The following is a 25,111-nucleotide window of genomic DNA, read 5'->3' on the forward strand; positions in this document are numbered from 1 at the left end:
GTAATGCCCAAAATATCCACCGATATAAGACTGAAATTTTTGTCTCAAAGCAAGATATGTAATAAAATTTATCAATAAGAACTCTCTTTAATACAGAGGGAGAGTGCGAGAAGAGAGTGATGCCATAAAATATCCGATGGTACAAAAGCGAAATCATTGTCTCAAAGCAGAATTTCATAAACATTAATTACAGACCTCTCTAATACAGAGGAAGAGAGTGATGCAACTATCCAATGGTAAATAAGCGAAATTATTAATTTGTTATAAATATTATTAATAAGAGCCCTCTCTAATTACAGAGGGAGATTACGGGAAGAGAGTGATGTCACAAATAATATTAGAATGTTGTATTTAACGTTGTTTTGTTAACAAGCTTAACATAATTAACCAAAAAGGAACACCACATTGAACTTTGTACACAAAAGCAAGCCCGGCGTTGCCCACTATTTTCAGAGTTTGCGTTTTGTGCTGATTGAGGAAAACCTAATAATAAAATGCCTACTAAAAAAAACTCATAGATAGTGATAAATAAATTAGAACCTTGTATAGCAACAAGCAAAATGTTGAGAATGCTTTATAGACCAAGAGCTGACCTCCCAAAACGCGATTTATCTCTTTTATGGCTTGTGGACGGTTAAAATAATAAAAAAATGCAATTAAAAACTTTGGCTCGAATCCCCCCCACCACTAATTTTGGATCACACGGCTGCGTGGCTGGATAAAAGGTAAAAAAAAGAAAAAAAAAAAGGAAGAAAGATATTAAAGTGATGAGTTTAATGTTATTATATAATTTTTAGCCATTTAATTAATAAGAAAAAACACGTAGCGAATTTCTCCCCCAGCTATATGCTGGGGCGAACGTGGTGGCCCCCAGGGGTAACGTATCGATTATAAAACTTTTAAAAAAATGATCACTTTCGTAGGGGGGGGGGAATTTTACAGGGTATTAGTTTCATTATTTTGATTGCCAAAAAAAATCCCCCCCCCCAGTAACTATGGGTCAATTTGTCAAAAAAGATTTTTTATTGTTCCTCTTTATTTGGTCCACGTCGAGTATTATTCGAACTTACGCATGACTGTTTAAATTGCAAAAAAAAAAAAAAAATCCCAAAGTTTGAACGTTTATTCGATAAAAAAGAAAAAAAAAAGACTCGTAGCAATCCCCCTATGGAGGGGGTTGGTGCGCGGTTTTACAACGTGGTGCCGCCCGCAGGGGTGAATTATCGATTGATTAAATTAAAAATAAATGATCACTTTCGTGGAGGGAATTTTACAGAGCATACGTTTAACTGTTTTAATTGCAAAACAAAATCTCTGCTCCCCAGCAATTATGAGTCTACTAGCTGCATTGCCAGGCGTTGCACGGTCTACCTCAAAAATGTACGTGTATTCGGCGTTCCAAGCATTTTATACAATTATATAAATTTTCCCGTTTTCATTATATTTCTTATTGCTGCTCCACTCCTATTAGTCAAAGCGCAATGTTATATAGCCTATAGCCTTCTCAATAAATGGACTATTCAACACAAAATGAATTTTTCAGTTCGAACCCGTCGTCCCTGTAGACCAAGAGCTGAGCCCCCAAAACACGGTTTATCTGTTTTATGGCGGGTGACCGGTTAAAATAATAAAAAAAATGTAATTAAAAATTTTGGCTCTAATCCCCCCCCCCCTCCGCCCACTATTTTTGGTGGATGAAAGGTCAAAATAAAAGAAAAATATTAACATGATAAGTGAAATGTCTAAAAATTATATAATAACATTAAATTAATAAAAAACCACGTAGCAAATCCCCCCTCCAGCTATGTTGGGGCGAATGTGGGAGCCCCCCCCCCCAGAAGTGAATATCGATTGTTAAAATTAAAAAAAAAAAGATCACTTTCGTGGGGTTGGGGATGGGGATTTTTACAGGGTATTTGTTTCATTATTTTGATTTCCAAAAAAATCTCTCCCCCCCCCCTAGTAACTATGAGTCAATTTGTCAAAAAAAAAAGTTTTTTGTTTCTCTTTATTTGGTCCGAGTCGAGTACTATTCGAACTTTCCCATGACCTATTAAATTGTAAAAAACAATTGCAATTATTTATTCGGTAAAAAAACACGTAGAAAATCCCCCCCCCCAGCTATGTTTGGGCGAACTTGTTGCCCCCCAGGAGTGAATTATCGATTGATTAAATAAAAAAAAAAGATTACTTTCGTAGAGAGGGGGGATTTTCTCAGAGTTTACATTTGATTGTAGCAGGAAAAAAATCCCTCCCCCCAAAATGTTTTTAATTTAAATTAGAAATTTTGAAATATTTTTCAAAATGAAAGGAAGCAATTCAGCGTCCGTACATCTGCTTCACCATTGTGTGCTCAGCATGAAAAGAAGGAAGGGGAAAGTATACGCCTGTGATGATTTCTTCTTGCTGTTCCGAGGGCAGTTTCGTCAGTGATCAACTGTAGCCAACACAGTGAAGTCGTTATAGCTATTGTTTTTTTCTTTTCGGAGCACCCTGTACCGCATCCTTAAACTGAAAACGTAAAAAAAATCCTTTTTTCAAAAATATATTTTGCTGTTTTTATATTATGAGTGTTTTAAAGGGTAATTTTAAGTTTAGCCAGCCACCAGATAAAAGATAATGTTTTGACAGAAACTTTATTTGAAGGATTAAAAGTTTCAAAGATTCGAAAACATTGAAAACTGAAATTCCGTGATTTAGATTTTTCCGAGTTCTTAACAGAAGCAGATTTATATCATCGAGATTGCAGGAACATTTTTATCAAACTAGATAGACACTATCACAACCAATATGCCGAAGGTAAATAAATCTATATGAATTTCCAAATTATTATTTTAAATATTCATTTAACACATCGGATTAACGCATTATCATTTACAAGTAAAAAAATCGTTATTGCAATTTTAACATAAAATCACTTTTGTTTGTGAAATAAACTCATAATTACTGGGGGTAGGGGGAGATTTTTTTTTTTTTTTTGCAATTAAAACAATTAAATGTATACTCTGTAAAATTCCCTCACGACAGTTATTTGTTTTTTATTTAATCAATCGATAGTTCACCCCTGGGGGGCACTACATTGTAAAACCGCGCACCGCGTAGCAACCCCCCCCCCCCCCACAAATAGATAGGGGGAATTTGCTGCGAGTTTTTTTAACGAATTAACATTCAAATTTTGTTTTTTGCAATTTAAGCGGTCTGGCTAAAGTGCGAATAGTACTCGACTCAAACCAAATAAAGAAAAAAAAAAAAATTGACAAATTGATCCATAGTTACTGGAGGGGGAGGGGGGGGAGATTTGTTTTTTCAATTAAAACAATTAAATGTATGCTCTGTAAAATTCCCTCCACGAAAGTGATCATTTATTTTTAATTTAATCAATCAATAATTCACCCTTGGGGGGGGGGGGAGCACCACGTTGTAAAACCGCGCACCAACCCCCTCCATAGGTGTGGAGGGGGGATTGCTACGAGTTTTTTTTTTTTATCGAATAAACGTTCAAACTTTGGTTTTTTTTTTTTTTTTTTGCAATTTAAACAGTCATGCGTAAGTTCGAATAATACTCGACGTGGACCAAATAAAGAGGAACAAAAAAAAATTTTTTTTTGACAAATTGACCCATAGTTGCTGGGGGGAATTTTTTTTGGCAATCAAAATAATGAAACTAATACCCTGTAAAATTCCCTCCCACGAAAGTGATAATTTTTTTTAAAGTTTTATAATCGATACTTTACCCCTGGGGGCTACCACGTTCACCCCAACATAGCTGGGGGAGAAATTCGCTACGTGTTTTTTCTTATTAATTTAATGTTATGATATAATTTTTAGCCATTTAACTCATCACTTTAATATTTTTCTTTTTTTGACCTTTCATCCACCCACGCAGCCTTGTGACCCAAAATTAGTGGGGGGGGGGGGGGGATTCGAACCTAAGTTTTTAATTGCATTTTTTTATTATTTTAACCTGCCATAAGCCATAAAAGAGATAAATCGCGTTTTGGGGGCACAGCTCTTGTTCTATTATGGGCGTTATTAACCAATCAAGGGCACTACATTGATAAACTTTGTACACGAAAAGAAAACCCAGCGTCCCCACCAGTTATTTTCAGAGAGTTTGTAAGTTTTATATCTGATTACCAAAGAAAAAAAAACCACTTTAATAAAATGGCCATTAAAATAAAACGCATATTTAATGACAAATAAAATGGGGTACGTGAATTAGAATATGTTCGAAACTCCTGAATTAACCCCCATAGGAATTATGCATCTGTTAAATTTACAACTATTATAATTATTTCAAAAGCTTAAATTGACGAATTCTCAAAACTAAACTTGGACTTGGTGGTGTTAGCTTGGACGCCGACGATATCCTAACTAGTGAACAGTAAATTTTTGAGAAAGCTAGGTGCCTCTGAGAGCTAACCTTTTTTTTATGAAATACTAAAACTAATGGTTTAGTTGGCGAAGCATTAATACAAATTATGGCATCAAAATAAATGATGTTAAAATAAAAGAAAAAAAAATGCAAAAACACACAAAACCTGTAATTTGAATCTTACTTTTACTATTTAAGAAATGAAGCATTGCTTAGCAAAAATACAACAAGTGCAATAACAGTCACTTAGCGAAATTAAAATAAATTTCACTCAATCATTTCAAGCTGGGATTTTTCAAACTTTTTGAAGGACTCTTGGATGTTTTTCATACCTATTGCGCTCGTCTACCGAGCGCACTAGTAATGTATGCTTTTCCTGCTTCCTGATTTCAATTTTTAATAATACAGAAACTTTTAATAGGATTTTCGTTTTTACAAAGTCCGAGGTATTTCAGGTTCAAGAGTTAAAATGAGGCCCCTATTAACGATCATTCGCAGACAAACATCTCTTGACACAAACATCATTAAACTTGACCGCCAAGGTTTCTTGGATGTAAGCAATTTTAAATAATGAAAATAATGGAAACAAAGTGCTGTGGGGGAGGGGGAGAGTTAGAAAGAGAGAGAAAAAAACGAAAGTTTTTTACGCGCATGGTAAACAAATAAAGAATTTTAATCGGGAAGTTTGAGAAATAAGTCCCCCCCCCCTTTGCGTCTGAACGAAAGTGATGCTTGAAATCAGAATAACTATAATGCTGGCAAGGAATAACTGCTGTACTTTAAAAGTTCGAACTAAATTCATCTTAAGTGAAAGGGTTAACCGTTTTGACTGAAATTTGAATTAAAAGTGAGCGACTACTTTTTGTCCCCAAATTTGAAAATTTATGAACAAATAACGCTTAATAAACTGGAATAAAAAAGAACAAAATCGAATTTTTTAGAAAATTACATTTTGTGCGCATTTAAGCGGTTCCTTTTCTCTTAAATTTAGTAACAAAAAAGGGGGGAAAGACAGGTTTTGATGTTGACTTTTTTAGTATAAGTATTATTGCAATTGAGTATTTGAGGCTGCTTTAACACTCTGGTTTTCCCATATGCTATTAAGAAACCTCCAAATATTTATAGACGTATTTGTTTTATTTATCAATCTGAATTTTAACAGAGGCACGAGTGTGAAAGAGAACACGAGTTCTGTTTGGTTGGTTTAATTGGGTTGTCTTTGGCGCAAGGGCCTTAGTAAGCTACACTGCGCCAAACGATCGTTAAAAAGTTTTTAAAAAGAAGTGTCAGAAAAGTGAGTTTTAACTAAGGTGTAAAGAGCATAAATCTTCTCAAAAATTTTAAGTTTACCAAAAAAAAAAAAAGCATAAAACACTTGAACGAAGTTTTAGTTTTGAAAAACGAATAAAAAAAAATTAACTTAGAAATCATTTTGAGTAACATAAAAAACGTTAATAACGAAACAAATACGTAACGAAAACAGGGACATCAGAACAAAAACTAAATTAAAGACCAAATTTCTATCTCTTGAAGAAAGGAGAACAATTTAAGACGAGGTGTGTTCTCTAGTAGTTCCAATAAAGATGGATGGAACTGATTCAAGAATTTACAAAAAACATGATTAAAATTTATGCAGTCTGACAGTATATGCAACACTGTCTCATTGCACCAGTTCAGGATGTTGCTACTGAATCATTCAAGACATTCCAGGAATACCTGCTGAAATGCTGGAAAACACATGGAGTTGAATTGAATTTGGGTTTGACGTCTTACATGCTACTATGGTAGCTTATGTGGAACTTTATAAAAATTGATTGCGTTGCATAAAACTTTTATGATGTCTCTCCAATTAAAAAAAGAACGTGTACATATTTCAGGTTTTTTTTTTCTTTTTTAAATTCAGGCATGAAATACTTTTGACCCTCCCTGTATCTCCATTCTATAATTTTTAATTTAAAACACAAATAATTACATATTCTTAAATTTCAAAGAAATGAAGTATGAAGACAAAGAGGAATATTCAAGTCGGATTCTTCATTTCCTTCATCAATGCAAAAAGGATTTCGGATTTTGATTTCGGAAAATGTGTATGCCTTTTTATAGCTTTGAAACAGCTATTGGCTGCAATTCTTTGAAAGTCTGTGTTTCAGTTGAAATAAGTTTTCATCTTATTCATATTTCACCGTGAAATGTTCTATAATTTAAAAAATGAAGTTTTATCACAAATCAGAATTTGTTTTATTCTGCAGCTCATAATAAAGAACACTTACTTGATGATGATTCGAACGATTCGTAACCCCCATTTATCCAGTAGAAATCCCCATATGAAGGAGGTCGAGCCCATGCAAAAGCTTCCAATTGTGTAGGCTAAATTGAGAATGCGGTCTTGTTCTTCACAAGTACGGTAAGTTGGCTGGAAAATGAAAGAGAAACTAAATAAATTAATTAATTCCAAACATTCAAGAAATTAGTTTTGGCGTTTATACTTTTAAGCTGAATGTATTGGCGAAAAGTTAGTCGCAGTAATTGGTTCTACAAAATCTAATAATTACGCATTCGTGTAGCCAATTGCTTAGTCATGGGATTTTTTTTTTATTTCATCACTAGCCCTCAAGCTTATATCTGATACCTAAGATTTGACAAATGTAAAGCTAGTGAGGCTTTATGCAGGGCCTGATTACTGAATAGGCCGTGGCCTAGGCCCCCACTCTTTAGGGGCCTCCAAATGGCAAAAATTGTTTCAGTCAACGAATAAAATTGCTTTAGTCAATGATTAAAATTGTTTTATTCATTGGCTCCAACAAATTATTTGGCTTTGGGCCCCTTGATATCTTAATCGGGCTCAGGCTTTACGACCTTTTCTTTCTTTTTATGCACCCTAATTCAGAGAATTTTTGAATATTTCTAACCTGTGTGTCCTTACAAAAACCAAGCTAACCTTGCTAAGTGCCATCTTGTAGCAGTTTTACACCATACAATGATGTACTTTTATAAGTTTAGCATAAGTAATTTGGTTTATCTCACTATATTTTTTTTTCATTTTCTTTCCTAGCAATCATTTAAAAAAATAAATAAAATAACTAAATGAATATGCAACAGCTTATTTTTATAAGACACAAAATATTTTCTTGACTAGCTGCGTCGCCCGGCTTTGCACGGTCCACCTCGAAAATAAAAGTTGTGTCAAGTGACGAGATTTCAACACTCAGGCTTGAACCAAAAAAAAAAAAGTCAGTGAAATTTTGCGGCAGATTGCGGAAAACCCCAAAAAGTAAACATTTTAAATCCCCTGATTACAGGAAAAGCCTCAAAAAAAAAAAAAAAAAGAATTTTACCTGTTCATATTCGAGAAAAAAATGGCAACAGATCTTTCATCTCAATGATTTTCTTCACCCGCTATACATTTTATTAAAAGCATTGTTGCGGAAAGTTGAGATGAAGCACTGAATAGTAATAATTTGAATGGAGGAAAGCCTTCGAAAAATAGGGATTTCATGTCGAAATCCAAGTTTCATAATTAATAGTTTTTAATTGATATCTCCGCTAATTATTATCGGAGGATTATGTTAAATATCCAAACATGAAGACGGGAAGATTACGAATCCATCGATACCTGGTTCGATGGTCAGTTCACTGTCGTTCAGGAGAAGAAGCTTGGACATACATAGATACGCTCAGTTTTTAATTATATAAGAGATTGCTTTGAAAAACGTATTGCACAACATTAAGCAAAATTTGCCACTTATGTCCTGCACTTAGTTGACGCAATAAGTTACATGATCAATGACTTGTTACTGTGCTCTGCGATTGGTGCCATTTTACTGAACCATTGTTATGCGCTGGTCATTGGCTTTAACGTCAATTCTATGACTTACAGAAGTCTTGTGGCAATTCTTTTATTTCAATTTGAGACACACTACAGACTTGGTTTCATATTCATTACTTTGATTCTAGTCCAACTGTCGAAGATCTTGTGTACTAATATTTTGCTAAACAGGTGGAGCACGAAGACTCATGAGGATCATTGGCTTCAATCATAATGCATCTACAGCTTAGAATGCATTATGTACCACTAAGACATGCTCGGAAAAAAACTCTACACTGATCAATAATATTCACATTATACACCTGTCACTATTCGAAGCCCAACCCATGATTCAAGTACCATGTGTTCTACCACTCAATATTTTACCGTTCCTGAACTGGGTGCCGTAATAAAAGGCGTGGGTTGCTGCGAGCTGTGCATGTTATCAATATATGAGAGTATCCGAGACATAGTAGCATACTATGGGAAAATTCTAATTCTTCAAAGGGTGCCGCCAATTGCAAAATTTCGGAAATACCTGTTTTAGTAAATTCATAACAATAAAGGCAATCTTAGAAATCCCAATAACAAAACATAGGTTGAAAGACCGTTTATCAGACAACAGCGTTGTCCCACGCTAATTAGTGACATCGTTAGTCTAGTTCTTTATGATCATAATCTCTTACCATTTTAAAGTAAAAACGGATTAACAACGAATTATCCACCGACTTTGCTGTTGCCACGTTTCAAACACAAATAGAATATTATTTAACAGAACAATGAATGAATCACGTTTTCTGAAACTAACTTGTAATCAATCATGCTTGGAAGAAGTGGAGAACATGGGAGATAAGAGATTAAACAAAAAATGATTCTTAAAACTCATCGCATCAGCAATCAACCGTTCTAAAACCTTCATCTTACACTTTCACACCTCAGCGTTAATAATATATTTTTTCTTTTCACTACTATCTGTTAATTTATTTTTTAACACGTTTTACCATTTTAGTATGCCTTGACCTCAATTCGCCAAACGACATTTAGTTGGAATAATAATTAGAAAATTGATTTTAATGTCATTTAAATTTTGTTGCACTGGTGTAAAGCTTTCTTCTGGGAAGAATCGAGTGAGTTTTACGAGAAAAACATTAGAATGAATGGTACATTTGTAGCGGAACGAACAACCCGCGATGGTTGTTAAGCCCATTCAAGCTTTTTTCTTCGTTGTTGGAAAAAATGACTGACCTAGACCTGCTATTAGGTTTTTTTTTCTTTTTTTTATGAATTCTAAAAACAGTTGTATCTTGCTGGACTTGTTTGAGTAAATCGAACTGTTTTTAGAATTTTTTATTGCTTTTATCTTTAACTAGCGGTACCCGCACGGCTTTGCCCGCAGTAGAAAATTAAGAGTTCATTTGGTTAGCTTGTATATTTACAAATAATGGACGATGAATTTCTCGCCAATTTGATATGTTCATTTGCTCGCCCATTTTCCACGTTATGATAATTTTTGTACTCGTCCACGTTATGATAATTGCTCGATAAAATTTTCTTAAAATTGGAATAGAAAAAGAACAAAATCGAATTTGCGAAAAATCGCTTCGAGGTGCACAGCCCCATGTTATAAACTAATCGTGTGCCAAATTTCATGAAAATCGGCCCAACGGTCTAGGCGCTATGCGCGTCACAGACATCCAGACTTTCAGCTTTATTACTAGTACTAGTGACACGGCTTTGCCCGTAATAGAAAAATCAAAAGGTCTTTTGGTTCGCCTGTATATTTACAAATAATGTATGGTGAATTCTCTCGCCAGTTGGCTTGTACCCATCTTACGGTTCCACGTTATGATAATTTCGTATCTCGCCAATTGGCTTGTGCCCATGTTAGGGTTCCACGTTTGATAATTTCGTAATTTACTCGTCCATATCTTATGATATTTTTTTTCTTAAAATTGGAATAGAAAAAGAACCACATCGAATTTTCGAAAAATCGCTTCGAGGTGCACACCCCCATGCTACATACTAACTTTGTGCCAAATTTCATGAAAATCGGCCGAACGGTTTAGGCGCTATGCGCGTCACAGACATCCAGACGTCCTCCGGACAGAGAGACTTTCAGCTTTATTATTAGTAAAGAAGTAAAGAAGAAAAAGATAATGCAAACGATATTCAAAGAACTGATCCTCACACCTCGTCCAACAGAAAATAATCTTATATTTGGAATAAAATATTGGTAGTTTAAACATAGTCATGAATAATATATTTTGTGCACGAATTGAGTACGAGTTGAGGAGAGTGCTGTACTGTTGAACTTTTTTGATTTTTCCCCTCTCAATTTTTTTCTTTTTCCAAAAGTTACCTAGAGGCCATTGTTTATCCTTCCAACACTTTATGGAATCACCAAACAATTGTACTACTTGAAAAAAGTATGGTACTTTATTAACGGTTTGTCATGAGCAAATACCCCCGTTAGAAAATTTTGAGTTATAACCATTTAGCACCACGGATCCTCTGGTATGAGTTTGCAAAGTTTTATACTTTTATCTATGGCTTACAGCATAGCAAAAAAAAAAAAAAAAATGTCAGATGAAATTTCAAATTACAGAGTAATAGATCTTAGATTAAGTTTTTACAAATGAGATAGTGAGAAGCAAAGGGATGCAAGTGGCAAAATTAAAAATTTGGAGATAACCAGTACAAATGGTAGGTGAACCCCTCCTCTGTCTTGGGGCAAGAGATAGCACTAGTAGTCCTGGTAGGTGCTGCTGTACAGCATGATTTTGAAAAAAACGAGTTAATGTGTGCATCAGATGACTTCCTTTTACTCCAATTTTAATGCCATTTTCCCATTACTGTGATTTATGTGGGACAATGTTACTATCCCATTAATGTGATTCAATAGTTTACTCTCTAAATATCACCCCAGTGACCAAATTGAAGCAAAATTTCAAAAAAAAAAAAAAAAAAAAAAAAAAAAAAACGCCAAATTTGTCGCCAACTTGGCGACCAAAAGACTGGCGATATATCGCCAAGTGTCCGCCAAATTATAACACCACTTGAGTATACATCGAAATTAACAATGATTTCCCCACAAAAGGGAGCAAAAGACCCATTAAGAAACACTCGAATGCAACCAAAAGGGGAAGTGCACAACTAGACCCCACTAAGAGTCTACGTACCAAATTTCAACTTTCTAGGACATACCGTTCTTGAGTTATGCGACATACATCCGCACATACATACGGGCGTCACGAGAAAAGTCGTTGTAATTAACTCGGGGAATATCAAAATGGATATTTTGGGTGTTTATACGTTCTTAGGCACTTATCTGCGTGTAGTCGGGTTGAAAAAAGAAACTCAACATTAATTCGGGGGTGAGCAAAGTGGAAATTAAGGCCGAATTTTGAGTGAAAATATTTTCGCGAATACAATGCTTCCTTTTTTGTAAAAGGAAGTAAAAATCAATGAACGCCTACCTAGAACGTTATATTTATACGCGTTTTATTCAAAACTTGAAAATGTCCACATGCATCCCTTCGCTTCTCATTGCCTCAAGTATAATGTTCTTTCAAATACATTTTCACCCAAATTTTGTTTTCATAATTCATTGCAAAAACATGCCTCCAGTGAATATAAGTATCTAAATATCAACAATGTTATAAACGTGCAATTTCTCTTAAAATGGTACGCACTTTTGCTTAATATTTTTTCATAAATAAATTTTTGAAGATGAAAAAAAAAGAAAAAAACTTTAAAATGAACTCTTTTTTTTTTTAATAGAAAAAAAGGGTTCATTTTAACCCCGACTGCTATTTTTGCAGTTTCAGACATTACATTTATTTACATATACTTTTTTACTGAAATTGCATTTATTTATTTACTATGTTTCACGTTGATGAAAACATTAATTTATTTTTTATTTTAATTACAGGATTAAAAATGTGACATGTGTAATACCTGAGACTAATAACTTACAAAAAATGCATAATCTTAGGAGCCAGGACTAATTGTAGGCAGCGGACAAATTATTTCTCATACTTTATAAGAATATTTTATACAGTTCTGTACTATAAGAACTGGTGACCAAGTTTTCTTTTTCTTTTTCTTTTTTTAATGGTCCGGAATCAGTCGGACCCTGCTTTTAATTGAATTCACTAGTTAGTAATTGATTTCACTGCATGTATTTTACTTACTTAAAATGCACCACCAGCTCAGTTATTCCATCCGAGGACTGCAGTTTCGTGCTTTTTAGCACTCATCAGCTCGGAATAGGAATCACATGAGCTGGTGGCGAAAATCCTCTTAAGGGAGAGCTTCTGCCTTAGCCCTGGCTTAGGGCGGTAACTTACTAAAAAATACCACGCCTTGCCATCAATCTTTTGATTTGAACCGCACCATTGCTGCGGTCACTCGTCTGGTGTGCTAATTCTACATTATCTACCAGTTTGTTTGGCTCTCTTGGCTCCCTTAAGAGGATTTTCGCCACCAGCTCATGTGATTCCTATTCCGGGCTGATGAGTGCTAAAAAGCACGAAACTGCAGTCCTCGGATGGAATAACTGAGCTGGTGGTGTATTTTAAGTATTTCTGCCTTAGCCCTGGCTTAGGGCGGTAACTTACTACAAAATGTATTTTACTTGCTACAGCATAGCATTGCTTCAACAATTCATTAAAATGTAAGCCTTTTCTACCATCTAGATTATTTTGTGGCAAATCCAGCTTTCGACGGAGATGAGCGTGTCCTTGGTTTACAAATCACCGTTGATACCTCTCATTTGCTCAGTAATTAAGCGTCAGACACGAGGAAATTAAGTAACTGAAAGAAAATCCATTTTGTAACACGATTTTGTTAAGCAGTTCATTCATATCAACACCTGGACAATGAAAGCAGACGTCCATTATCCTTGACATCCCATTCATCAAGACTGCTTTTTACACCGTCCTTGATCTTGCCTTTTTATTACATGGAATCAGCTACACAAAAGAACGATATGTTTCACCTCGAGTGTTTCATTACCTTTAACTTTTTTTTCCCCACATACACTGTATATGAAAGCACTCTGAGCGTTATTTGATCGACTCATTAAGAATGACGACATAGTGCTGAAGTAATTGTAAAATTATTGTTATTTAAGGAAAGATATGCATGTTAAGTAGTTACTTCGTGTTACTAATTGACATTTCTACAGTAATAGTATCGAATGCGTAAATTATGTAAATTGTGGGATCGCAATTGTTTTTGAGCCAGACAACCCTGAGGCCATGAGCTGGTAACTCTCAGTCGGGTGATTCGACAATAGTTGACCATTGTATGAACGTTCCTACAAGTTCAACTTAATTTCACAAGAAACAATTTGAATTTTTTTTTTTTTATGCGTCAATAAAACTATCAGGATTAAGGATTGCTAGTCATTTTTCTGTTTTAGTTACTATTTTTCAAATTATTTTCAGTAGTAGTAACAAAGGTTTTGGTTAAAGATTTCGCCAGTAATTGACCACTCATTTCCAGTAGTTGACCGCTTTTTAAAACACAGTAAAAACTAAAATATTTTTTTATTAAAACCCGACTGTATGTATGACTGTATGTAATGTTCACCAAAAAGTCACCTCTGATTGTCTGGTGTCTGGACAAACGTCACGTGACCTTGATCATGATGGTTGCATGCAATAATGACACATAAACAGAAAGAAGTCGACGAAATTGGCGAGTTCATTCATTCAAGCTGAATTTAGTTATTTAGTCATCAATCAAGTTCGGAAAGATGTCGATTTACAAGAAAGCAGAATGATGTCCTCCCCTCCCCATACATGTATACAGTTGTAGTATATCTACGTCTTTTGAAACATTCTAAACTAAAGAAGGAACTTTTCTCAGAAGTTTTTATTTCTCTCCAGTATTTGAAGAAATGTGTCTCTTGAATAGTTTAGGGATACTTTTTTTTTTTTTTTTTCTAGTTTTTAATCTGTCTGCTGTTTCAAAGTGTTTCTTGGCGACAATGTTTGTCGGATTCTATATGCATAATAAAACAAACGTGAATTGTTGGAAAAGAAATGTTCCGACATTTTACTGCCGGTATCACATGTTAAAAAATCCGAGACAAACGTGAAAATTATTTCATAACACACGATTCTCTGCCACCTGTTAATATAAAAGTGTAAGGTTCTACACTTCCTTGCTTTTAATAGCGTCACGTTGAGATCGTAACTTTTTATGTTTTCTGCCAAATTGTCGAGATGTTTTCCGACAGTAACTCGTGTGAGGAAATTACGCAGATAGATAGTATCACCTCTTAGAATACACTGTTTCTGAAAATAATTTTATGCAATTAAATCTTTTTGCTTCAGTTGAAGTTTGTTTAGCTTGAACTTACCTACCTCAAAAGCGACTTCTTGTCGAAATTTAACTGTTGAAGATGTTTGTATAAGAAGGGGGCAGCTCCGTTTTATAAAAACTTTCAAGAATTACAATAAATTGTTGTAAAATATTTAATTGTCTTTGTTAGAATTTACCTGTATGAAACCTCTATTTTAATAATCTATACACATAAAAACAATTAATGCGTCACTTGCGTCACACATAAAGGTTGAGGATCAGAATTTCAAAGCCCTCGCATAAAAAGTTTTACTTCGAAAATGGCTGTATGTGTCTGTGTATGCGTGGATTTGTATCAATTTGTAAGTCGGATCTTTGCCAAATTTGGCACAGAGGTACTTTGATACTCAGAAACTCACATAGGGGGCTTCCTTATACAAATCCACAGTTTCTTCTAATTTTTTCTAAATTTGAAGTAGAAGTCTTTTGATGGGCTCAGGAATTCACATAGACAGGTTTTCGCCACCCTATGGGGGGGGGGGGTCGCCAGAAAATCCGCGATACAGAATATTTACCCCACTTAATAAAAATATCCTGTTTGGAATTAATTTTTTTTTAAATCCACACAGGTATAAATTTAAATTTTATTCATGAAATTGCTCTTTTCTACACACTAACGGGAAATTTGACTTTTTCTTCTTCTTTTATTTGAATGAGATTGTTGATCATAAGTCACTTGACACAAGTTTGATTTTCGAGGCAGACCATGCAACGCCAGGCAGCGCACCAAGTATCTTTAAAAAATATATTGCTACCTATGTGGTGTATTGGAACCGTCCCGTTCTCGTTCCAGTAACTTGTCTAAATTGATTTTCAGTATCAATAAAAATTAAAAAAATTTTTGTTTCAAAACAAAAACTAAAGTGCGAATTTTGTGATAAAAATATTCTTTTGTTTCAAAAAAATATGTTCATAAAATCATAGGAATTCAAAACAGTCAAATGAGAACAATAAGCAACGTGATTGCTCAAAAACGCTTTCTTTTTTTCTCTTTCTGAAACAATTTAGTAGTATGAGTTCAAGGAGGTTAAGGATATCCAAAAATAACTTTTTGATTATAACACAAAATCAAGGATTTTTAACGGATTCCGATCATACCTGTACATGGAAAGTGAATAGAATTTCTTCAGAGCAATTGAATGACACAGTAAAGGATCTAACTATTCTTTAAATTAGCGGTGTTGATGTTGCCAGAGCGGGGAGGGGTCCTTTTTTCCAACAATAAGTGGACAGTTTCAACGCCAATCAGTTTTTCATAAAAACCCGATTTTTAAATTAACTTAGATAATAGGGAACTCATTGTGACTCAAAATTTGCTGATAGCGCTTTTCCAATGATCACTACATTCATTATACCGAACATATATTTAAACGTTAAAACTGTGAACTCAATCTGATGAAGAATAACCCATAATAAATTGCTCGAATATCTATAATTGTGTAATCAACTAAATTGATTAAATTACACACAAAATTCCTAAACGGTAATTTCTTAGTTATTTTTGGAAATACGAACAATTTGAATATCCGAACTACCTATGTTGCCAGTTAGTTCGGATTTTTGGCGCTCAACTATTAAGCAAAAATATTTTTTCTTACTGTTGCTATAGATTTGTTCACAGGAGAAGACAAATTCGTGTCCCAGAATGTTGCGTTCCATCCAGAAGTGTTCACACTGAGACTCTCCTCTTCGCAAACCTGCTCGTAGATCCCTTCTTTCCTCAGCATGTAGTGGAGGGCTGTCCATCCGAAGATGTTCCCCGTGAAGACGAATGTTTCCAGGAGGCCGTACCAGAGAAGGAAGTGCCGGGTCAGCTGACGCATTGCTGGATGCTTTTCAATTCACTTCAGCTCAAGTGTCACCTGAAAATTGTTAAAAATGATCTTAATGTTGTATTGTGAGAGAAGCGCTGAGGCGAGCTATTTTCTTTGTGGCATCATTATGCAGTTTTGTTTCAATCTTGCAAGATATGTGTAACAAACATGCTTAAATGCGATGAATGACTTACTCAGAAATGTTGAAATTAACCATTATTACTAAAAGAAAGACAGCCGTAAGGTAAGTTAAATGTAGTCAACTAGCTGACCAGTGCGAAGCATTCGCACTCGACATAAAGAATTCAAAAGCCTGTTATATATACAGGGTGATTATAATTAAAGTTCCACTTTCAAAACGCTGTAAAATTAAAACCGCTGGTCAGAATGACGTCAAACTTCAACGAAATATTATTGAAGAAGGGGGAAAACGAATGGCTGAAGAAAAATAATTAGTTGGAATTTTTAGCAATAAATGGATCTGCAGGTGTCAAAATATGTAAATCAAAACACCTGTATGCGCACGACTCATTGAAGTTGCCATTTCCCTACAGCCTGGCCGTCCTGATCACCTGATCTTAACCCGTGTGATTTCTGGCTATGGGGTATCTGAAAACTGTTGTGTTCAATGCTCCGATTGCAAACATTGCTGAGCTGAAGGCACGCATTGCGCAACACATTCTAAACGTGACCCAGGAAACACTTCGATCTGTTGTGGAACATGCTGTTTCTCGATTTCAACTTGTTTCAGAAAACAGGCGGGGGACAGCATATTGAACAACTTTTGCGCCAGTCTGAGGAAAATTAAAGACCGATTTGATTTTTACTGCTGTTTTTTCTGCGGTTTTTGGCCTCATTACAATTAAAAATCAATATAATTAAATTATGATGCTTACAGCGCCATCTATTGCTAAAAACTACAACTATTTATTTTTTTCTGCTATACGTTTCCCCCGTCTTCGATAATATTCCGTTCAAATTTGACGTCATTCTGACCAGTGGTTGTATTTTTACAGCGTTTTGAAAGTGGAACTTCAATTACAATCACCCTGTATATATATATATATATAGCCTTTTTGTAATAACAGCAAAAATATGACTTGTTTGTTTATTTTCCGCTGAGAGCGTTACAAAAATCTTTAAAATGTCCTACTTTTGATGCTTGATGAAGTATTAAAGAATTTATTACGTACCCATAAAAAACACCGTTAAGAGCAAGAACACAACGGTATTTTTGAATTCTGCTCCCAATGATTAAGATTATATATTCATGGAAGTTTTGATCAGAATTCAGCTGTAGAAAATCAGTCATTCAAAATCTACATTCTCTGGCCCATTGGGAGATTCAATCCCAGAAACGTCACGTTATTAGCATTACGCTCTTACCAACTGGAGTAACGGCCCTCCATCTCGCGGTGCTATATACTAAATACCTTTAATGCAACAATATACATTAAAATATATGCCTCTATTTAAAAAACACTTTTAAACAGTTACACAGCGATTTACTATGTTAAAGCTGATGTCTTATTTCTTTGATTTTATCAATTGGGGAGTGCAGCTCAGAATCCTGCAAAGTGTTTAGATCATATATTTATGAAACTTGAATCGGAATTCTGCTGAAGAAAATAAATATTTAAAACGATATTTTTTCCACCCATGAGGATTTGAACTCACGACCTTAGCACTATATGTACGACGCAACTAGGTCAATGAGTCTCCATTTCGGGATGTTATGCATTGAAGCGTGTGTATTAAAAAACAGAATAAATCAGTTTTTTTTCCTGCAAAACAACAAAATTATGAATTGTCCCTTTTTTTTTCACTGAAAGTGGTGAATAAAATATTTGAAATGATGCCGTATTTTAAAGTTTGGTAAAGTATTGAGAAAGTTATGGCGTTCTGCCCCCTCCCCTTCGTATATACAAAAGAGAAAGAAAGTAGAAAAAAAAAACACCATTTGAAAACAATATAATCCATTGTAAATAATGACTAAAGGAAATACAGTTAAATAAAGTCAATTCGAAGTGAAAAAAAATGCGCTAAAAAGATGAAAGTATTTTTCAGTGGCGTTAAAAATAGTTATTTGACTAAATATAAACCAAAGATTTAGGGAAGTAGCAGTTTAACCCTTTTTAATGAATTTAAAAAGTGTCCATTTAATTGACTGACTTGATGTCATGATGATAAATTGAATATCGATGGCTTGTACCATTGAACCAGATTACTGCATGATAAGTAACTTTTCAGGACGCAATAAAAACATGTCGGATTCACAGCACGTTGTGTAGTTAACACGTCTCAATGCAACGAATTTCTCTGTTTAACGGCAACATTTTGAAGTTACTCTTTTTCCTTTGGTTGCAGCTCTGCGATTGTTTTATAGTGATTCTTCACTGATCATGCGATTCCTAGATTTACATTTTTTTCTCACTTGTTAACGGTTGTTTTGTTTTACTGTTTACAATGCTATTCACAATAGCATTGTATTTAACTTCCATTTAAATTAATGTAATGATTGATTTTTATTTCATTTTTAGGTTCATTTGCCAAATATTTTTCAATTTTGAGGTAGTTAGTTAAGGATGGATCCCTATTGAGCTTGATCTCATTTCGGGAAGAAGTGACCGTCACCGCTGAGCTCAGCACCCTCAGCTCAACATGGATAGACAGCAAATTTACTTGCGGTTTTGGGTGTTCAGACGTTTGTTATTTCACGCACAATGGTTAAGAAATTTTTCTTAAAAAATTTAATTTACCACAGGTACAAAAAGTGTAAATACAGTTAGTGCAAAAGTACGAGGCGTATCCGGAAAGTAAGTACCGTTTTGAAAAAAAAAAGCTATAATTTTTTTTCTAAAGATAATTTAATGTTTACATGAAAGATCTTACCTTAAATTATTTTTCAACATAGTTTCCACCATTGTTGAGGCACTTGTCGTAGCGGCTCACCAGCTTATTTATACCTGCCTCAAAGAAACTTGCCGCCAATGAAGAGATCCATAAATTTACAGCGTTTTTTGCGTCGTCATCACAAGCAAAAGCGCCTACCTCCAAGTTCTCGTTTCATGTGCAGGAACAAGTGAAAATCAGACGGTGCCAAGTCTGGGCTGTACGGCGGGTGATTAAACTGCTCCCAACCGAACTGTTCAATTAGTCTTTGAGTGTCACGAGCAGTATGGGGCCGAGCATTGTCATGCAGCAACACAAATCCTTCACTGAGCATTCCTCTACGTTTGCATTCAAAAACCGGATCACAGAACGAATTTCACAGTCGGCGGGATCATCGATTTTTTTAAACATTATATACGGCCACAGTAAAAGCAAAACACAAGACAAATCAACCGTAATGGCGCGAGTTTGTAGCCGATGAACAGAGGAAACAAGTACGCATGCACTGAGCGCCGACAGCAGCGCTGCAGCGGCATTAGAACGAAACGGTACTTACTTCCCGGATACGCCTCGTAGTAGTTTAAAGAGAAACATCAGAATTAAAACCACATGAAAATTTATTTGTCTTTGAGGGTACAGACTTTTGTAGTGAAGGTATCTAGTCTTTTCTGAGGCTCTGTGTTTGTTTAACAGTGATTATTCACTGATCGTACGATTCTCTTACCTTTTTTTAAAACTTACTAACGGTAATTCATTCATTTAATTTTCATTCACTAAAGTAATTATTCGTAATTTACTAACAGTAGTTTTGTTTTACTGTTTTACTTGGTATTGCAATATCATTGTATTACTTATTGTATCATATGTTTTTCCAATATCATTGTATTATTTGCGTTTAATTTTCATTTGAATCGCTGCATGTTTGCTTATATTTTTAGGTTCATTTAAACAGTATTTTTCTCTTTTGAAGTGGTTAGCTAATTATGGATTCTTACTGATCAAGTTTCGTGAAGAAATAGCCATCACCGCTGAACTCAGCACTTTCAACACAGTTAGACAACAAATTTTCATGCGGTTTTGATTGTCCTAATTCTAAAAATTTGATTCGCAGTTATTAAGAATTTTTTTTAACCAATTTAATTAACCACAGGTACAGAGAAGTACACTTCTGCCAATTTAAATCACTCTCTACTATACCTGACCAATATCTAAAATAAGGAAAAAAATCATTCTAAAAGCATAATATTCTTAAAATGGTAATACGTTACGTCTTTATAAACACTTGACAAAAAAAATGGATTTTATTATGTTAATTCAGCAAACATGCGATTGCAAACTTTTTTTTCTTTCTTAAATCTTGATCGAGTCTCAAAACTTTATACGCAGGTTCTATCCCCTCCAGTCATCGCGTTTGTGATTTGATCCCCCATATCCTTTTTCTTTAGTAAAGTTTATTTCTTAATTTGGCAATTACATCAATTTACGTTTTCAAAAGCAGTAGCAGTGTAAAAAGTGAAACAAGTCCTTCTAAAAATGAGGAATTAGTTTTGATTAAGTACTTTTCAGGTGTTATTTCTGTTTCAGTTACTAATTTTGCAATTTGCAAAATCATTCATACCCGTCATGATCAAAACTTGTAACACATTGTGAACGCATTAAGATTACCGTGTTCTTTCAAAAATACGAACATTATTTTAGATCGTTTCTTAAGATTCTAGTTCCGGTGATCAAAGACGCTTAAGATAGTACCCTACTATATTTACCGGAAACTTCCATGTAGAATAAGATTTGGCTGCCTTCCGAAAAAATAATTAATTCATTAATTATTAAACGCTTATGTAAGGAATGTTTTGTAATCGTAGCACGTCCCGTGGTTTGACTCATACTCAAAGCAATAGAAGGAAAAAAAAATAAGTGTGGACTCCGCGTGACTTTCTTGCACGCTTATTCAAAGAAATATTTTTTTTAATTACCAAAAACAAATTCCATTGAAATATGAAAAATCTTTAGTGACTACAAAACTTCTTTTACTGCTAGTAATGAAAATGTAATGGGAGCTCTGTGGCCACATGACTCGCCAAGTGGCGCGAAATACTGAACTGTTGGCAATAGTAATCTCAATAGTAGGCGAAATATCTTTGGTAAAACTCTAAATTAGTGGTTGCCAGTCGCCAACGGGCGACCATTTCATTGAAAATGGCTACCAAAAAATCAGGTATTAGTCGCCAAAGTGTGTCACCATGTGTTTTTTTATATGTAAAAATTCATACCGTATATCGTGCTATGACAACACGTTTTCAACCCTGAGACGTTACGTCTTCACCTTGGCAACGTAATTCGGGCAGACCTCAGGATTTTTCATTTTTTGCGTTAAATATACAGGGTGTCCGAGAAAGGTCCGTACAACTTCAAAAATTTATTGAAAAAGAATCAATAGGGTTACAGCGAAACTAATTAGTACATTACATAGAATAACTCAAAAAGTTTTTTTCTGCAGTATGTTTCTGACTATATATGACGCTATATGTCACGCAGAGGAATATTAAAGCATTTTAGTTATTTCAATGGCGGATCGCGTGAAAAAAGCTCAATGTGTTGCGTGGTTTATTGAAACAAAATCCGATACGCAAACACAACGGAACAAAACATCCAAACAGCTGTAGCTACTGTTGATGTTAGCATGCTGAAACGATCGTGGATGGAATTCGATTATCATCTTGATATTGTTCGTGCTACAAAAGGATCTCATGTAGAAATTTCCTAAGGTTGCTTAAGTTATAGGAAAAAAACTTTTTGAGTTATTCTATCTAATGTACAAATTAGTTTCGCTGTAATCCTATTGTTTCTCTTTCAATAAATTTTTGAAGTTGTACGGGTCTTTCTCGGACACCCTGTATAGATTTTAAAAAATGGCTACCAAAATTCAAAAGTGGCTACCATATTTTGTGACTCTGGTAGCCAGTTACTACTATTCAGAATTCTTAGTGTAGAGCTTTAGTCGTCGGAAAAAAAAAATTAAGAAGAGCTTCTCGATAGGAACTACGACCTGATACAAACAATTACAGTGCCCTTGCGGAACATTCGATTTCAATCAAAATAAAAGGCTCACGTACACATGCTCTGTTTATAGGGGTTCCCAAAGTGGCTGTCGCACTGAGAAGCGAGGGGTGCTCCGAGGAGTCCACAGCATTAATAGGATCAATTGGGATACAGGGGGGGGGGGATGCAGGCGCAACTAATTTTCAACACCTAAACATTTTTGATAAATACAAGACACATTATGCGAAATGCTTGTTCACATGCATGTACGCACAGACGTTACGGCAAACTTGTCACAATGAAATCATGTCAAGCAAAAATAGATTTTTAGGTTTTCCAAACGTGTGTACTTACACATGTACGTATAGACGTCAGGAAAGAGCCAAAATTCATTGAGGATTGATTCAAAAGAAAATCTTAGTTGAATATTAAGAGAAATGTTTTGTTAACACTAAACTTCCTTTGCCTTCGTACAAGCATACAACGTTAAAACTAGTTCAGAAATAAACCCCACAAAGTTAGTTTGGTATAAAAACCACAAGTTTGTGGTATAAAAGCCACATTTTTTGCTTTAATTCGGTTTTCGCTTCGAATCGAGTAAAACTTGTGGTTTGTATACCACATTTAGGCATGAATTAAATAAATAAAAAAAAAACGTTAAATAAATAAAAATTAAACAGTTTCTCTCTACTTTTGTTTCTTACCCTGTATCCGTTTATTATTTTTTTAATGTCATTTATTTAATTAATTTTTTCTTTTTTTTTTCTTTTTTCTCTTTTAGGTTTAAGGTACAATGCATGAACTTGATGTGATATTTTCGCAGAAATAGAGATTTTTAACCGACTGAACGTATTATTGAAGCCTTTTAAGCATATAAAGCTTAGTTTTCCATCACTCACCTATCAGGTAAATCTATTTTAAGTAATATGATAAAATCCTGCTGAATTTAATAAGCTCTTTTGAAGAAAACCACTGACAACGGAGAAATATCAAGAGCTGAAAAGTTCAAAATTTAAAAGAACAATGTCTTAATATCAACTGTTCAACAAATTTTTCCATTTGATACAGTTAAGATTATCGTATTAAAGAAAACCTAGATTGCATAAAGCTAAGAAAAAGAGCAAGCAAAAAAAATAATCCGATTTTCTCGGATTCGCTTCTTTGTCTCGAAACGTGTTCTTCTCCAAAGCTCTTCAATTGCTAAATATTAATATCTTGTTATTCTCAATCTTTTTTCATTACTGTCTCGGTCATTTTGAACATACATAAGAACTCACTTCATTTTAAAAAACAAAAAAGTTTTCCAACGTATTGTTTCTCAAGTATCGTCTAAATCAGTTATTTTTGTAGCGAGAATAAATAATTTATCATCAAAAGCACATGCATTTGTTTTTGAGCGAGCAATAATTTACTTTTGTATAGTAATCACTCAGCTACAATAAAATATTACATTGTTTTATAATTAACTCTTATGATTTTTAAAAAACAGTTTAAAATATGTTCTTATGGTGAAATACTATGTTCTGGCTTTAAACTTCTATTAAAGAAAAATATTTAAAAAAAAACAGTTTAATTTAGGCATGGTTAATGGTTAAATAGTTATTTGGCAATGTCGGGTTTTAACTGAAAAATGAAGTAGGAAGAGAGTTTGTTAAACATTTAATAATGCTATATTTTTCTACTTTAAAAGTTGCACCACTTTTATTGAAGCAATTTGTTTTGCATCGAATATTTTACGTGACTTTAATTACCAGATACTTTGTAACAGGATAATATTTTGATTGGATTTCATACCTATTATTTCTTGATTTTAAATAACAATTCAGGGCCATTCCACTAAAAGTGACCATTTTGTCCCGCATGTAACAATTCATATATTTCTTTAAAAATTAATAATTTCAAAAAGTAGTGACAAAACATTTTACTTAAGCATCCAGACTACGTTTGGGATTGCTTAAGAGCCAGTATCTTGTCCAAATGTTGAGTCCGCAACATGACACTATTTTTGACACAATTATTTAAATTTATTGTTTGATTAGCACATTGTTTTATTTTGAGTATAGATATTGGTAGGATTATCTCAGAATAACATTTTGTGCTAATGAAACAGCAAATTAAATAGTTTTGGCAAAAGAAGTGTCATGTTGCGGACTCGACGTTTTGACAAAATACTGTAAAATGGGCCAGCAACAAAATTTTTTTAACCCTTAGAAGGTTTAAAAAAGTTTTGTTATTAAAAATTACAATTTTTGATGAAATATAAGCGGCGTCACTGCGAGACAAAATGACCGTTTTCCATGGCTCTACAACATTTTAGGAGTTTTATTCAGTTTTCTCTCAGCAAATACAATGAAACCATCAAAATATGAGTTGGGTCCAAATTTATATGTATAAAGTGCGGATTAAAGTTACCATGAATGGTAATACTTCATCTGATGCAATATAACTTTCTGTCATCAGCACGATGTGGGTCGCAGATTCTTGAGAAAAAATGTGGACTATTTCTTTTTAGAGGGTATTTTAAAAACATGTTTTTAAAATAATAATTATTAAAGTCAATTCCTAATTGGCAAAGTTTTGTCTTTGTGTATGGAAGCTATATTTATATTTTGCTTTATAAAAGCTGGAAATAGTGCTAATTTGAAAGCTTCAATACAAATTTTTAAAAAAGCATTGTTCAACAATGACCATGATCATCAATGAATTAATTTCCAATTGACCTACATTTTAGAATGAAATGAGTTAAAAGTAATTATAATTCACGTTTTAATATTGTCTTGGAACATCGGAATAAATTTTATCTGATGCAGAAAA

General features: G+C 34.1%; 1 protein-coding gene across 1 annotated transcript in view; it reads right to left on the minus strand.

Moving 5' to 3' along the window:
* The window catches only part of LOC129229479 (equilibrative nucleobase transporter 1-like), a 94,607-nt gene that overhangs the window by 53,924 nt on the left and 15,572 nt on the right, over positions 1-25,111 (minus strand). Inside the window, exons 2-3 of the mRNA XM_054863792.1 lie at positions 16,151-16,414; positions 6,646-6,788 (exon numbers count right to left, since the gene is read on the minus strand). Coding sequence (XP_054719767.1) covers positions 6,646-6,788; positions 16,151-16,375 — 368 coding nt within the window. The 5' untranslated portion in view covers positions 16,376-16,414. The remainder of the gene's footprint in view (positions 1-6,645; positions 6,789-16,150; positions 16,415-25,111) is intronic.

Source organism: Uloborus diversus, chromosome 9 (genome assembly GCF_026930045.1).
Source record: "Uloborus diversus isolate 005 chromosome 9, Udiv.v.3.1, whole genome shotgun sequence".
Taxonomy (NCBI): domain Eukaryota; kingdom Metazoa; phylum Arthropoda; class Arachnida; order Araneae; family Uloboridae; genus Uloborus; species Uloborus diversus.